The 16,932-nt window shown below is 38.2% G+C and overlaps 1 protein-coding gene across 2 annotated transcripts in view; it reads right to left on the bottom strand.

Moving 5' to 3' along the window:
- Window positions 1-16,932, bottom strand: part of CFAP44 (cilia and flagella associated protein 44) — a 127,848-nt gene that overhangs the window by 34,746 nt on the left and 76,170 nt on the right. Inside the window, exons 22-26 of one of the 2 annotated variants that reach the window (XM_040223858.1) lie at window positions 15,790-15,920; window positions 11,729-11,925; window positions 8,250-8,424; window positions 7,922-8,099; window positions 4,666-5,169 (exon numbers count right to left, since the gene is read on the bottom strand). In XM_040223858.1, the coding sequence (XP_040079792.1) occupies window positions 4,666-5,169; window positions 7,922-8,099; window positions 8,250-8,424; window positions 11,729-11,925; window positions 15,790-15,920 (1,185 nt within the window). Of the gene's footprint in view, window positions 1-4,665; window positions 5,170-7,921; window positions 8,100-8,249; window positions 8,425-11,728; window positions 11,926-15,789; window positions 15,921-16,932 lie in introns of those variants that run through there. The other variant, XM_040223868.1, reaches the window with a different exon arrangement.

Genomic DNA, 16,932 nt, shown 5'->3' with positions numbered 1-16,932 from the left:
GCCTGGTCTAGACTTTATCCCACTGCCATTTCAAACGACCTTAAATCCTCAGTTTTACTTTGATTTTGACACAGCTTCTCCCTTGTCCCATCCCAAAGGAGATGAAGAAAGCAAAAGACAGCCCCAAGGGCAGATTCTCTTAAAGAAATTAGTACAATGGGAAGAATTAACACACCATTCCATGTTTTTCATTAGGCTGTACATGATGAGAAGCCTTGACTATGTAACGCCTATAGTGAGTGAGGGTTCAACCTAAGGCTGAGAAAGAGGAAGACATCTGTGGGTGTGGGGCAGTGAAACTGCTAGAGAATTTCAGAGAGCTAAAAAACAGAAACAAAAAACAAACCAAGAAAAAGAAAAATTAAACTTTTAATGTTTGACTGTAGACTAAGTGGGTTCCCCTTTAATGCTGGCTTAATAAATCTGAATTATTTTTAACCTTCTTTGGAGACAGGACTATATTGTCTTTAGTGCAGCACCATTCTGCAACTATACCACATAGGTGTACAAGGTTGTAAGGGTTATACTTGTTTTATTCTCATTACACTTCATACCCGTACGCTTTATGAAGATAGAGTACATGTCTGGCTTGGGAATTGTTGCATCCCTACTACCTAGCTTACACTGTTTCTACACATAGAATGGCCAATAAATATTTGTTAAATTAATAACTAGTTAAAATTAAGTCAATCAAAACTTTTTACAGAATATCTACTATATGTCTGGAATTGTCCTAGACACTTCAGAGGAATCAGAAGTATATGTGGCCCTTCCCTCAAGAACTGTATGATCTAATGAAACAGAGACTAAAGGAAAAAAAATCAATAAAACTAAGGCTGGTCTTTGAAAAGATAAAATTGACAAACCTTAATCCAAATTCATCAAGAAAAGAATGGGAGGTGGCCTAAGTCAATAAAATCAGAAATTAAAAAGCAGTTCAACTGATACCACAGCAATGAAGAGACCAATTACCAGGAATGAAGTTGAATCAGACTGGATAGCTTCACAGGGGAATTCTACCAAACATTTAGAGAAGAGTTAACAGCCATCCTAAAACTATCCCCCAAAACTGCAGATGAAGGAACACTTCCAAACTCATTCTATAAGTCCAGTATTATCCTGATACTAAAACCAGACAAATATATCACCCAAAAAAGAGCATTACAGCCCCATATCACTCATGAACATAGATGCAAAAGTCCTTAAAAATATATTAGCAAACGGATCTCAACAGTACCTTAAATAATCATACATTATGATCAATGAGATTTATCCCAAGGATGCAAGGATAATTCAATAGACACAAATCAGTGTGTGGCACCACATTAACAAATTGAAAAATAAAAGCCACATAATTATCTCGCTGCAGAAAAACTTTTGACAAAATTTAACATCTATTTATGATAAAAACTTTTTAGAAAGGGGGCAGAGAGAGAACATAGCTCAACATAATAAAAGTCATAATCCATAGTTAATATCATACTCAAAGGTGAAAAACTGAAAGCATTTCCTCTAAGATCAGGAACAAGACAAGGATGCCCATTATTGCCACTTTTATTCCACATAATATTGGAAATCCTAGCCACACCAGTCATACAAGAAATAAAAGAATCCAAATTGAAAAAGAAGAAGCAAAAGTATTTCTGTTTGCAGATGACATATACATAGAAAATCCTAAAGACACCACCAGACAACTACTAGAGCTCATCAATGAATTTAGTAAAGTTGCAGGATATAAAGTTAATATATAGAAATCTTTTGCATTTCCATATACTAAAAATTAATTATCAGAAAGAGAAATTAAGGAAACAATCTCATTTACCATCACCTCAAAATGAACAAATTACCTAGAAATAAATCTACCTAGGGAGGTAAAAGACCTATACTCAGAAAACTCTAAGAAACTGATGGAAGAAACTGAAGACCACAGGAACAAACGGAAAAATATACTATGCTCTTGGATGGAAAGAATCAGTATTGTTAAAATTACTATACTATCCAAAGCAACCTATAGATTCAATGCAATACCTATCAAAATACCAATGGCAATTTCCACAGAAACAGAACAATTTTTTTTTAAATTTGTATGGAAATACAAAAGACCCCAAATACCCAAAACAATCTTGAGAAAGAAAAACAGAGCTGGAGGAATCATACTCCCTGACTTCAAGATCATACTGCTGCTGCTGCTGCTAAGTCACTTCAGTCGTGTCCGACTCTGTGCAACCCCAGAGATGGTAGCCCACTGGGCTCCACTATCCCTGGGATTCTCCAGGCAAGAACACTGGAGTGGGTTGCCTTTTCCTTCTCCAATGCATGAAAGTGAAAAGTGAAAGTGAAGTCGCTCAGTTGTGTCCAACTCCTAGTGACCCCATGGACTGCACCCCGCCAGGCTCCTCCACCCATGGAATTTTCCAGGCAAGAGTACTACAGTGGGGTGCCATCGCCTTCTCCGCAAGATCATACTACAAAGTTGTAACAATCAAACAGTATGATACTGGCACAAAAGCAGACACATCAATCAATGAAAGGGAACAGAGAGCCCAGAAATAAACTCAGGCACATATGGTCAATTAATCAGTGACAAAGGGAGACAAGAACGTACATGGAGGAAAGTCCCTTCAATAAGTGATGCTGGGAACATGGGACAGTTATATATAAAAGAGTAAAATTAGAACGTTCTATAATACCATACACAAAAATAAACTCAAAATGGATTAAAGACCTAAACATGAGACTGGAAACCATAAAATAATTGGAGGAAAACATAAAAACACTCTTTGATATAAATCATAGCAATATTTTTTTTGGCTCTGTCTCTTAAAGCAAACAAAAACAAAAATAGACAAATCTAATTAAGCTTAAAAGCTTTAAGATAGCAAAGGAAATCACAAAAAAAAGAGAAAGAAAATACAACCTACTGAATGGGAGAAAATATTGGCAAATGATATGACTGATAAGGGGTTAATATCCAACATGTATAAACAACTCACACAATTCAACATCAAAAAGGTGATTTAAAAACAGGCAGAAGACATGAATAGACATTTTTCCAAAGAAGAAATGCAGGAGGCCAATAGGCACATGAAAAGATGCTCAATATTGCTAATCATTAGGAAAATGCAAATCAAAACCACAGTGAGATAATCACCTCACACTTCATAGAATGGCTATCATGAAACACACACACACACACACACACATACACAAATAAATATTGTCGAGAATATGGAAAGGGAGGTCTCTCAAAATACAACCTAAGGAAGCAACACTTAGGAAGCAACCTAAGTGTCCATAAACAGATGAATAGAAAAAGAAAATGTGACACATATATATGTGAAATGGAATACTACTTGCCATATAAAAGAATGAAAATTTTCCATTTGCAATCACATGGATGGACCTGGGGAATATTATGATTAGTGAAATAAGTCAGTCAGAGAAAGATAAATATTGTATGATAGCAGTAATATGTGGAATCTAAAAAAAAATGAAGCAAACTACTGAACATAACAAAAAGGAAACAGAAATATAGACAACAACATAGTGGTTACAAGTCGGGAGAGGAAAGAAGAGAGGGGCAATATAAGGGTACGACATTAATAGGTATAAAATAAGCTACCATGATTATTGTGCACCATATTTTTTAGTAACTACAAATGGAGTATAACTTTAAAAACTGTGAATCACTTTATTATACATCTGTAACATATAACATTGTACATCAACTACACCTCAATTAAAAATTGTATAATCTAAGTTATAAGACAAAACTAACCATACAAAACAGCGGGAAAAACACATAAAGCATGAGGTGATTTAAGTGCAAATGGAGTTTAGAAGAAACAAGAGGCTGTAGGGAAGGCAGATTATGGAGCGAGTCTGGAAGTGAGCCGAGTTTTAAATGATGGCAACTTTGAAAGGAAATCATTGCAGGCAGAAGGAAATAGCAAAGAAAAAAGCACAAAGGAAACTCAGAAGGAGGGAGGTGAGTGGGGAGATACAGGAAGACTGAGAAAACAGGACTGGTGATGAATAAGGCTGGGGGCAGGTAACAGGGGGTGCCTTCAGAGTGTGGCCAGAAAGACACACTGAGCAAGGGGACTCTGTACAACTGGCAGGAGGGAGCTTTCCATCCAAGAGAGGACTTTTTCCTCCCCTATTCAGAGCACCTCCTGCACACAACTGACCCCAACCCAGTCCTGATTTTCCTAGAAATAAAAAGATTTGCTATTCCATGATTCTGAGGCTAGCTGTTAACCGTGAACACTCCCACTAACAGGGCAAATCATACATTAGAGAAAGAGCAGGGGTGAAAGGCAGATGGTACCTCACTTTCACTGGAAGGTTTTAAATCATGCTCCATCCATCATCTGAAAGCTGCTCCATCACTCCTTTAGCCTGCCTTTGGTTAGATACCAATTAACATGGATTTGCCCTTGATTCATAGCTTTTCAAAAAGAAAAAAGTTGATAAGCTCTAAAGTTCTGTGCAGAACAGAATGATTTTCAGAAGTCCAGGGATGTGGAGGGAAGCCAAGCTATCAGTGAGTTGTGGACTGGTCAGAGTTTAGGGGGAGGTTAATGTAGAAAAGTTAAAAGTAAGTAAGAATCTAGCTCTAGCTCTTCCGTCTTTCAGCTTTAAATAAGCAGTCACATGTCTTACCCGGTTGATCAAATACTGTTGCATGTACACGTGTTTGATCTCCTCCCTCTTCATAATCTCCAGCTCCACGTCACTTGGATCTGCTTTTTCAAATTCTATGAACTTTGGAAGGTCCAGACTGAATGCTGATGCTTTTGATGCTCTAGACAACGAATCACGTGTCGTTAAATCCCCCTCCTTTCCAGAAGAGAGTCTGAGGAAGCCTCCAGCTGAGCCTGCAAATGCTGTCTGTTCCACCTGGTGGGCCTTTTCATGCTGACTTTTCACCTGCTGTTGCTGCTTAAAAGCTAGGAGGGTTTCATCATCATACTGAAATCTCTTTTCTGGAACTTCTTCCGGGTATATCTGAGGGACCTGGGGAATGGGCAGGTGCTTGAATACGGGGAGAGTCGACTGAATGTTCTTCAGTTCTTGCACCAGACACTGTATTTCCTCGATGACAGCCACCTTAAGGTCTCGAAGAGAGATGATGCTCTTGTTCATGTGCATTTTCTTTGAGTAGGCCTGAGAAAAGGAACAGGAGGGAAGTGAAATGACAACCCAACCACAAAGGGCAGTCTGAAATATGACTTGATTTTGTCCCTTGACTGGTATGCCTAGCAAAATTCGAGACAAAAAAATCTTTTTGATCATTCTTGTTCATTACCAAGTTATTTTCTCTGATGGTTAGGCTTTTCCCTATTTCATCTCTCCATAAGGGGGAGACAGTCTGGATATGACCTCTGGTGTCCCCCAACTGGCTTATCAGGCTAAGTTCCCCTGTCCTCCTCCCACTACTCACAGAAGTCCTTCTTGAGCCCTGTACTCAGCCAGATTCCAGGAGGGGGAAGGTCATCCTTTGGTTAGGAACATACGAGTAACCATCCATCTCTGATGGAAACTCAAATCCCATGGGCTTAAGAGACTCGGGTATCCACCTAGTATCAAACTACAGTTTAACCTGTTTTAATTCTTTATGTTGGCCACGTAATGTCTGTAACTCCTTGTGCAAGCAAGGTCATGATTCTGAATTTCAGTATCACGTCACACCAAGAGATTCCTGGATTCTTCCTTGGTTCCTTCTCCATTTATCTAAGCCAGGCTACACCCCTGCTTCCACTCCCTGGTGCCACCGGTGCTTCCTCACCGCCAGTTCCCTCCCCAGTCTGTCTTTCTTAAATGTGTTTACCAGAGCCTATAACCACATACAACCTTACTCCTGTGTGCAGTTAGGCAATCAGAAGGCCCAAAAGCTATTAAGAGTAACTTTGTAAAAATATACAGGTTAATGAAAATTAAACATCAAAAGGCACTTCTTCCAGTAGTCTTATAAAACTTACAGTGTATTTACAAGCTATTGCAACAAAATAGAGGACATGTTTTACATACTTAAGAATAAACCTTTAAAGCATTAAGATTTAAAGTCCAAATCTAGCCCTTGGGTGAGTTGGGGCCACATCTGAAGTACGTGGAGGATTGGAAATTAAGCTGAGAAGAACAAACCCAAAACAGCCTGATGCCTGTAAGGCCGATGTCTTTGAGGAGCCCTAGTCACATACCAAGCTTCTTCTTCTAGTTTTCCAAATATCTCACACACTAAATACTAGCCACAGGGAGGGAGATGTATAATATACCATTTCTAACATGTTTGAGGAGGGACTTCCCTGGTGGTCCAGTGATTAAGACTCCATGCTTCCAAGGCAGGGGGTGTGGGATAGATTCCTGATCAGAGAGTTAAAATCCAACATGCCATGTCTATGGCATGGCATGGCATGGTATGGCATATGTCTGGTGCCACAAAAAATTTTTTTTAATTATTTTAATAAATAAAATGCTTGATACTTTTCAATGACTTTGAATTTAACCATGATAAGAATGACTGCTTATAAAGCAGTCATCCTTCAATAAAAAATAAATGATTTTTTTAAAAAAAGAATGACTATTTATTAACTCTCTAAAGAAGACTAGACATGTCTTATTGTTGTTCATTGGTAGAAATATTATTTGTTTTTAACAGACAATACAACTGAGGCTTTGTGAGATTTACATGACTAGCCAAGTTTATATAACTATTAAGTGGCAGAGATTAAGTGGAACAGAACTCTGATCTTCTGACCTGTGGACCAGTGTGTTCTACATTATTTAATGTTACTACTTTAATAAAATAAATTTCAGTATAGTGCAGTTCAGTTCAGGACATCACACCTGTCCATCACCTCTAGCTGGACCATGAAATTTCAGGTTGGCTGATTGGCAAATGGTGGTTGAAAAAAACATTTTTCTATGAGAAAGGATGACACATGATAGTTGAAACAGAAATTTCCTTAGACAAACAGCTAAAAAACAATCCAAACAGTCACTAATAAAATGTTTAAAATGTCCTTCTGATCAGAAAAATATAGTTGTGAGCTATGAAAATTGACCTGTGGCTAAGAATTGCCATACTGGAATCTTTGATGCTGGGAAGTACAGCATCTTCGGTAAAACTGAAAGAGACACTCCTTCCTCAAGATACTTGACTTCCATTTTTCAGAAAATTATAAAATATTCAAATGTACTATACCTGTGGTATGACTTTGCACTCTTTCCAATGTGATGCCTTGAAATGGGTAATGTGCAGAGTCATACTAGGTGGCCATATACAAAAGTCTCCTCAAAATATTAGCTCAGATGCCTTTTGAGCCTCTGAATGTGAAAAGTCACTTGTCAATTCAAAGTAAGTAATTACTATGACAGGGAGAGGAAACTTTAGTATGAAAATAGGTATGAGAGATCAGGATGACTAGAAGCAGTTTGAAAGAATGCAGAGAGAATAAAAATGGAATATATTAATTGTTTAGTATTCAGTCATCTACAAAAGTCTGCAAGTCCTTCAAACAAAGGCTAAACACAGTAGCCTCTTTTCCTAAGTTTCTTGTAGTCCACAGCAGCCAAAAACAATATCCAACAAGGATGTGTTTGGATTTCAGAGGTTCAAAGTCCATAAAATATAATGCTTTCACCCATGAAACTGGTATTGAACCAAAGAACTAATTTGAACACTGGTTCTGTGATGTTAATAATCATGGATAAATCTCTTATCTTTGGGACCCAATTTCCTCATGTGTAAAAACAGGCATTACTCTAGGGAAATGGTGCAGGCCTTTTCCAGTTCTAAACTTCTATGATTATATATCTTTATGGATCAGATAACAAAATGGGTGGTCTTAGCAGAATTAAAAAAAAAAAAACAAAAAACAAGGAATGTCTCATTGTCATGAAAACTGTGGGTAAGTACCATAGAGTCTAGGTATCCCAGTTCCTCCTCCTTCTTGGCAGCATTTATTCTCATGTGCTCAGGTATCTTATAGTCTGCGGCTGTCTTCAAATTGAAGTCTCCCATAAATAGCTGGGCCTCTCTGATGGCCTGAACATCTTTGGGATCTTCATAGTCATCATCAGGTTTACTCTTGTACCTATCAGAAAAACCAAAAACACCATGAACATAAAAATAAACTCTAACTTTTCTACTTTATTCCAGGTATAGAATCAAATTCAATCATAAAGCAAAAGCATAATTCTGAGTCTGTGGTGCAATTTCAGAATTAAAAAAGAAAAAAACTTACAGTTCCTCCCATTCTTTTTTTCTTTGCTGAATCTTCATTTGGGCCCTTTCAGCTTTTAATATAAGTTTCCTTGTTTTCTCAATTTGATTTTCCACCATAATTTCACTTAGGGTTTTAGGCCGAAATTTCTTCCCTTTCTCTATGACTGATTCTTCTGGCACACTAGTACTTCCACCTATACAGAGAGCCAACAATTGTTTTCAATCTTTTTGGAATATCAAGACAAAGCTCAAATATTGTTTTCAATCTGCCACATTTTTAAAAATCCAAGAATATACCAAATCCATAGTTATGGTATATATTAAGCAATTACTATGAATTAAACCCCACTATAAGTACTTTAGAACACCAAAATAAAGAGATCTAAATCACAGTTTTTACTCTTTAGAAATTTATTTTTTTAAAAACTGGTGACATAAGACATATATTAAACAAGTAAAGAACATGATCATGAATAACAGACCACTGGCAGATATTGGGAAGCTGGGAAAGAGTTCTGTTTCATGATGATGGGGGAAGAGAAAAGCAAGTGAGTCATATTTGACGTGTAATTTGAGGTGATATATACCAACTGTAGTGGTCTGCAGCTAACTTAAAAACTGGTCAGACACACACAAATCTAGAACTTAAAATTAATGGCTTTATCACAGACACGTGAAAAGATGTTCAACATCACTAGTCATTAGGGAGGGTGTTAGTCATTCAGCTTTGTCCATCTCTTTGGGACCCCATGGACTGTAGCCTGTCAGGCTTCTCTGTCCATGGGATTTTCCAGGCAATAATACTGGAGTGGGTTGCCATTTCCTCCTCCAGAGGATCTTCTCAACCCAGGGATTGAACCCTGGTCTCCTGCATTGCAGGCAGATTCTTTACTGTCTAAGGCACCAGGGAAGCCCAGTCATCAGGGAAATGCAAATCAAAAACACAATGTGATATCACCTTACAGCTGTCAGAATGGCTATTATCAAAAAGAGGACAAATAACAAGTGTTGGTGAGGAGATAGAGAAAAAGGAACACTTCTGTACTGTTGGTAGGAATATAAGTTGGTGCAGGAGATTCCTCAAGAATTAAAAACAGAACTACCATATGATGATCCAGGATTCCACTTTTGGGTATTTTTCCAAGGGAAAAAGTTCCACTAACACAAAAAGATATATGCACCCCTATGTTCATTGCAGTATTATTTACAACAGCCAAGATATAGAAGCAAACTAAGTGTTCATTGATAGGTGAATGGATAAAGAATATGAGGTATACACACACACAATAGAACATTACACAGTCATAAAAAAATAAAATATTTCCATTTGTGACAACATGGATGACCTAGAGAGTGTTGTGCTGACTGAAGAAAAACAAATACTGTATGATTTCTCTTATATGTGGAACCTAAAACATCAAAACAAACGAATAAACATAACAAAACAGAAATAGACTCATAATACAGAAAACAAATAGCTGGTTGCCAGAGAGGAAGGGGTCAGAGGATGAAATAGGTAAGGGAGATTAAGAGGTACAAACTTCCACTTACAAAATAAATGAGCCAGGGGGATGAAATGGACACCACAGGAAATAGTCAATAGTGTAGTAATAACTTTGTATGGTAACAGATAATAACTAGACCTATCACGGTCATCACTTTGTGATGTATAGAAATACGGAATCACTACATTGTAACCTGGAACTAACACAGTTTTGTAGGTCAATTATACTTCAGTAACAGTTAATTAAAAGATGCTTATTCCTTGGAAGGAAAGTCATGACCAACCTAAATAGCATATTAAAAAGCAGAGACATTACTTTGCCAACAAAGGTCCATCTCTGTCTAGTCAAGGCTATGGTTTTTCCAGTGGTCATGTATGGATGTGAGAGTTGGACTGTGAAGAAGGCTGAGCGCCAAAGAATTGATGCTTTTGAACTGTGATGTTGGAGAAGACACTTGAGAGTCCCTTGGACTGCAAGGAGATCCATCCAGTCCATTCTGAAGGAGATCAGCCCTGGGATTTCTTTGGAAGGACTGATGCTAAAGCTGAAACTCCAGTACTTTGGCCACCTCATGCGAAGAGTTGACTCATTGGAAAAGACTCTGATGCTGGGAGGGATTGGGGGCCGGAGGAGAAGGGGACGACCAAGGATGAGATGGCTGGATGGCATCACTGACTAGATGGACATGGGTTTGGGTGAACTCCGGGAGTTGGTGATGGACAGGGAGGCCTGGCGTGCTGCAGTTCATGGGATCGCAAAGAGTCAGACACAACTGAGTGACTGAACTGAACAATTAATTAAAATAATACTATTGGTTTTATCAATTGTAAGTACCTACTAGAGGAATTATTCAATTTTTGTTCAAGCTACATAGAGATAATACTTTAGATATACATGAAAAATGTTAAATAATACGGATGGTTACCATTTTATTTCGTATTTCAAATATATGGTACTGTGGAAAAATAAGTTAAACATGCCCTGGGTGGCCACAGAAAGATTTGATAATTAAAGTGTATTTCATATATATGAAATAGATAACCAACAAAGACCCACTGCACAGCACAGGGTACTATGCTCAACCTTTGTAATAACCTACAAGGGAAAAGAATCTGGTTAATGAACATATGTGTGTGTGTGTGTGTGTGTGTGTGTGTGTAAACAATCACTTTCCTGTATACCTGAAAGTAACACAACACTGTAAATCAACTATATTTCAATATAAAGTAAAATTATAACTTGATCTGGATCCCCCCAAAATGGTAGCATTCAGAGAGGATAGGAGTGAATTGGTCACTTCGTTAGGGACCTGCATGTGGACGTTTCAGACATGATTAGGAAGCAGCAAGCAGGACAATCAGCTAAATGTGCCGATCAAGCAGCATGAGAAGACACTGTTGGGGATAAAATAGAGATATGTTGCAGAAGGATTAAATATGTGATAAGGGTTTCAGAAGTTATCCTAGAAGCAGAAAGAAGCCATTAAATGTTTCTCAGTGAAGAGAGTGAAACAGTAATAAAGTCAGTACTGAATCATGGGCTCTAGCCTACATCTGGCCAGACTGCAGTGCCCTTTACCCTTGACTAGGCTCTCCACATCTGTTCCCAGAATTCCTGTCTTGCTCCTTCTCACCCCAGTCACCCTGTGGGCAGTCACAGGAGGCTGGGATTAGAGATTTATTTTCACACCTGTATTCTCAGTTCATCATTCTGTTTATGTCCTTGGAAAACAGTGTGAGTTGTGTTCTAGCCCTACAATCTGGGGTGGGGCCCAGGAGTCTGAGAACAAACACTTCCTAGGAAAACTAGCATCTGGGAAAATCCTAGATTTAAGAACAGTTGAACAAGGGAAGCAAGAAATCAGTATTACTTGGTGCTCTTATCCACCTTTAGTCACATAACTGGAAATCAAAGATTCTGCTCACAAAAAGAGAATTCAATTTTGAAATTTTGATAAATATGGACTCAAAAACCTTCTTGTCATTTAGGTTACCTGTATCTCTCTGGCTATCCTTTCTTCCAGTTCCTTCTTTTTCAAACCTCTCAAATTTGCTTGGTCTTCTCTCTGATTGACTTGCCCGTTTGGTTTTGGAGTATTTAGAGGGTTTCACAAGCCTATAGGAGGATATCTTGTGATCACTCTGAATGGCATGAACTACAATAATATCGTTTTCCAATGAATCACGAAATCTGGGGGAAAATAAGTACTTGTAATGGTCACCATTTCAATCATGCTATACAATTATTACACAATAAAATAAAATCACAATGTACTATGCTGATAAACAATACCATTATATCATGTTGAGTCCAAAATTCAACTATGCATATACCAAGAAGGATGTAGTGCAAGATGAATAGCACTTAAAGTAGAATTTTCTAATGAGAATACTAAACATCTCATTATTAACAGCATACCATGGTTTTGCCAGTATGTAGAAGAGTCAAAATTTTCAAACAGACTGCAGTTTATGGTAAGTGGATCGTATTAAACTCTGAGGAAGTACAATTTATTTTCCTATTATCTCATATAGTATATATACAAAATAATACATATTTCATGTAGTTATGATAGATAATAGATGGGGAGATGATAAATGTATACATATATTACCCTATTTTCTCTATAAAAACATTAAGCTCAGGAATTCATACTACTGGTTCACCTTCCTCTTATAGCCTACAGAGATTTATCTTTTAAAAGTTCTTCATCAATTTCATTGTTGCTATTTATTAGCAGCAGTTCACATTTCCTCATCTTTTAACTTTAGGATTTAATTTAATTTATTTATGTAATCATTCCTTTAAAATCTCTGTTGCATCTAAGTTGATTTATAGATTCAACATAATGATTACCTGACTTTTTTTTTTTTTGGTTGCAGAATCCTTGCAGATACATGTTTATTTTGCATTAAATATAGGTGATACTAATCTAACATAAATCTTACGGCAATAAATAACCGAGTTTCAAGTTCTTAGTATTTATGTAATGTTTTTGCTGAGGCTAACATAACAGATTACACAGACTGGGCTAAGCAACAGAGATTTGTTTTCTCATAGTTCTGGAGGCAGTAAGTCCAAGGTCACAGCGTCAGCAGGTTTCACTTCTTCTGAGGGCTCTGTCCCTGGCTTGCAGATGGCCGCTAACAGTTGTCCCTACACAGTCAGCCTGTCAGTGTTCTTTTTTTTTTTTTTTTTTTTTATTTTCAAATATTTATTTTTTTTTCCATTGACATGAGTCCACCCCCGGTGTACATGCATTCCCAAACATGAACCCCACTCCCACCCCCCTCCCCACAACATCTCTCTGGGTCATCCCCGTGTACCAGCCCCAAGCGTGCTGTATCCTGCATCGGACATAGACTGGCAATTCGATTCTTACATGATATTATACGTTTCAATCCCATTCTCCCAAATCATCTCACCCTCTCCCTCTCCCTCTGAGTCCAAAAGTCCACTATACACATCTGTGTCTTTTTTGCTGTCCTGCATACAGGGTCATCATTGCTATCTTTCTAAATTCCATATATATGTGTTAGTATACTGTATTGGTGTTTTTCTTTCTGGCTTACTTCACTCTGTATAATCGGCTCCAGTTTCATCCATCTCATCAGAACTGATTCAAATGTATTCTTTTTAACGGCTGAGTAATACTCCATTGTTACCTGACTTTTGAAAAAAGCATCTCTACAATCTAGTGAGGAAAGAATGTACCTATCAGCAAATGATAGTAGGTCAATTGTATATCAATATAGAGACAAAAGACACTTGATCTCTCTTACAGCACCCACAAAAATTGTCCAAGGCAGAAAACGGCAAAACAGTAGAGCTTCTAGAAGGAAATGGAGGGTTATTTCACAAACTGGAAATAGGCCAAGAAACCTTAACTACCATAAAAGCACTAACCATAAAAAGTTAGTGAAAATATAGAGACTTTCCTGGTGGCCCAGTAGCTAAGACTCCACACTCCCAATGCAGGGGGCTCAGATTTGATCCCTGGCCAGAGGAATAGATCCCACATGCTGCAACTAATATGTGGCACAGCCAAATAATTTTTTTTTTAAGTTGGTGAAACTGTTGATAAAGTGAAAAGAAAAACACCAGTAAACTGAGCTTTGTCAAAATTAAAAACTTCTGTTCAAAAAGACAGTATAATGAGGATGAAAAGACAAGCTACAGCGGAGAGCAAGAGGTTTTACATGCATGTATACATGCATGCACAGATATGTCACTGTACACATGTGTCACGTATATGACAGAAGTCTTGTCCAGAATATGACTACCACAACCCAAGTTTTAAATGGGCAAAAAGACTTGAACAAACATCTAATGAAAGAGAATATACAAGTAACCAATAAGTACAGGAAAAGGGAGTGAAAATTGTCACACATCCAGGAAATGGCAATTTAAATCACATTGACACACTACTACAGAATAACTGAAATGTAAAGATCTGACACTGCCCAGTGATGGCAAGCATGAGTGTTACAGGTTGAATTGGATCACCTAAAGAGAATATGTTGAAGCCCTAACCATCCCAGGTGGCTCAGAATATGACCTTATCTGAAAATAAAGCCTTGACAGAGGTAATCAAGTTAAAATGAGATCATTAGGGTGGATTTTCATCCAACATGACTAGTATCCTTGCAAAAAGAGGGAATTTATCTGAAGAGACAGAGAGAACCCCATATAAAGACAGAAGGTTTGGAATGTTATATCAACAAGCAAACTGAAATAAGTGCTGAGCATGGGTCTAGACATGGAGGCTTCAGCAGCTGTGGCATGTAAGCACAGTAGTTGTGGGTCAGAGCCTCCAGAGTGCTGATTCAGTAATAGTGGCACAGGGCTTAGTTGTCCTGCAGCATGTGGGATCTTTCCGGATCAGCAGTTGAACCTGTGTCCCCTGCATTGGCAGGCAGATTCTTTAGCACTGAGCCACCAGGGAAGCCTGCTCATTGCAGCTGGAGAAAGCCTGCACACAGTAATGAAGATCCAGCACAGCCACAAATAAATAAATCTAGGAGTTGGGTGGGGGGGAAGTGCTTATGTCAACCAAAAGGCGTATACACAAGAATGTTCATGACAGCGTTATTCACTGCAGCCAAAAATAGAAACAACTCAAATATCCATCAGCAGTTAAATGGATGAATAAATTGTGGTATAACCATTGAATAGAATATTTCAAAGTAATGAAAACTGCTACCTGCATCAACATGGGTAATCTTAGGCATGATACTGCATAAAAAAGCCAGATACAAGAGAGTTCATACTGAAGCTTTCCATATATATGAAAGTTCACAGACACAACTAATCTGTGGTGATAAACATTCATCTCTGGAGAGTAAATACTGGGAGGAGGACAGAAGGGAACTTTCCGGAGTGCTACAAATGTTCTTACTCTAGGTAATGGATATTTGTGTTTATGTATCTACAAAAATGTATTGAGATTTATGCATTTATGTATGTAAATTATATCTAAAAAAGGCAGAAAGAAAAAGCAGTCTCCTCTGGGAAGTCACATTAATGCATCAGAAGAATCAGATAGGAAGTTGTCATCTTTCATTACAAGTCCTTTGCTTCTATTTTATTTCTGATGCTTCCTGGGTGATTTAGTGGTAAAGAATCTGTTTTCAATGCAGGAGACGTGAGTTTTATCCCTGGGTTGGGAAGATCCCCTGCAGAAGGGAATGGCAGCCCCTTCCAGTATACTTGCCTGGGCCAGCGGACTATAGTCCATGGGGTTGCAAAGAGTTGGACTCAACTGAGCATGCACACATACATACGTGTTAATTAAATATAAGATAAATAATTTGTCAAAACCAGAAGTAAATACATATGACATAATTTGGTTTGTAAAAATTTTGCAGATTGAAACAAGAAAGGAATGAGCTCAGGGAGATAGCAGCAGTGACGAGAGGATAATACTTGAGTTTTAGGAATTAGTAGGTACTGCAGGAGACTGACTATCTGACCACTTCCATAAAACCACTGGAAACTACTTTATTCAAATATCTGTTCGTAAGTATCTTGACTCGCAGGAAATATGGATCCTACCTATTCTGTAGCTTCTTTAGGCCAAGCTGGTGTTTCTCCTTTTCCCAAGCCAATTCCTTTTCCACTCGTTGAATTTTATTAGCTGTTTTCTTGCCAATCTCAGCACGAATTTTGGAATCCAGATCAAAATCCTGCAGATAAGTAGACTTGTTCACCAAAATGGGTACTTTTATCAATGGACTTTAGCAATCTTATTTCATACATAAATATAGATATTTAAGGTTTGTCCTCCATTCCATGCCACATCATAACTCTCTCCTACATATCATAAACTCTTATTCTAGAAACCACAGACTTTGATTTTACTGTCACAAAATACAGAGAAAAGTTCTCAGAAATAATGAACAATGATGAAAACAGAGTTACATATTGAAAGATTCAGTTCAGTTCAGTCACTCAGTCATGCCTGACTCTTTGCAACCCCATGAATCGCAGCACGCCAGGCCTCCCTGTACATCACCAACTCCCGGAGTTCACTCAGACTCACGTCCATCAAGTCGGTGATGCCATCCAGCCAACTCATCCTCTGTCGTCCCCTTCTCCTCCTGCCCCCAATCCCTCCCAGCTCAGAATCTTTTCCAATGAGTCAACTCTTCTCATGACGTGGCCAAAGTACTGGAGTTTCAGCTTCAGCATCATTCCTTCCAAAGAACACCCAGGGCTGATCTCCTTCAGAATGGACTGGTTGGATCTCCTTGCAGTCCAAGGGACTCTCAAGAGTCTTCTCCAACACCACAGTTCAAAAGCATCAATTCTTCAGTGCTCAGCTTTCTTCACAGTCCAACTCTCACATCCATACATGACCACAGGAAAAACCATAGCCTTGACTAGATGGATCTTTGTTGGCAACGTAATGTCTCTGCTTTTGAATATGCTATCTAGGTTGGTCATAACTTTCCTTCCAAGGAGTAAGTGTCTTTTAATTTCATGGCTACAGTCACCATCTGCAGTGATATTGGAGCCCCAAAAAATAAAGTCTGACACTGTTTCCACTGTTTCCCCATCTATTTCCCATGAAGTGATGGGACCGGATGCCATGATCTTCGTTTTCTGAATGTTGAGCTTTAAGCCAACTTTTTCACTCTCCTCCTTCACTTTCATCAAGAGGCTTTTTAGCTTCTCTTTACTTTCTGCCATAAGGGT

Source organism: Oryx dammah, unplaced genomic scaffold (assembly GCF_014754425.2).
Source record: "Oryx dammah isolate SB20612 unplaced genomic scaffold, SCBI_Odam_1.1 HiC_scaffold_2, whole genome shotgun sequence".
In the NCBI taxonomy this organism is placed as follows: domain Eukaryota; kingdom Metazoa; phylum Chordata; class Mammalia; order Artiodactyla; family Bovidae; genus Oryx; species Oryx dammah.
Note: the sequence above shows the minus strand (reverse complement) of the source record. Positions and strands in the feature narration are given on the sequence as shown.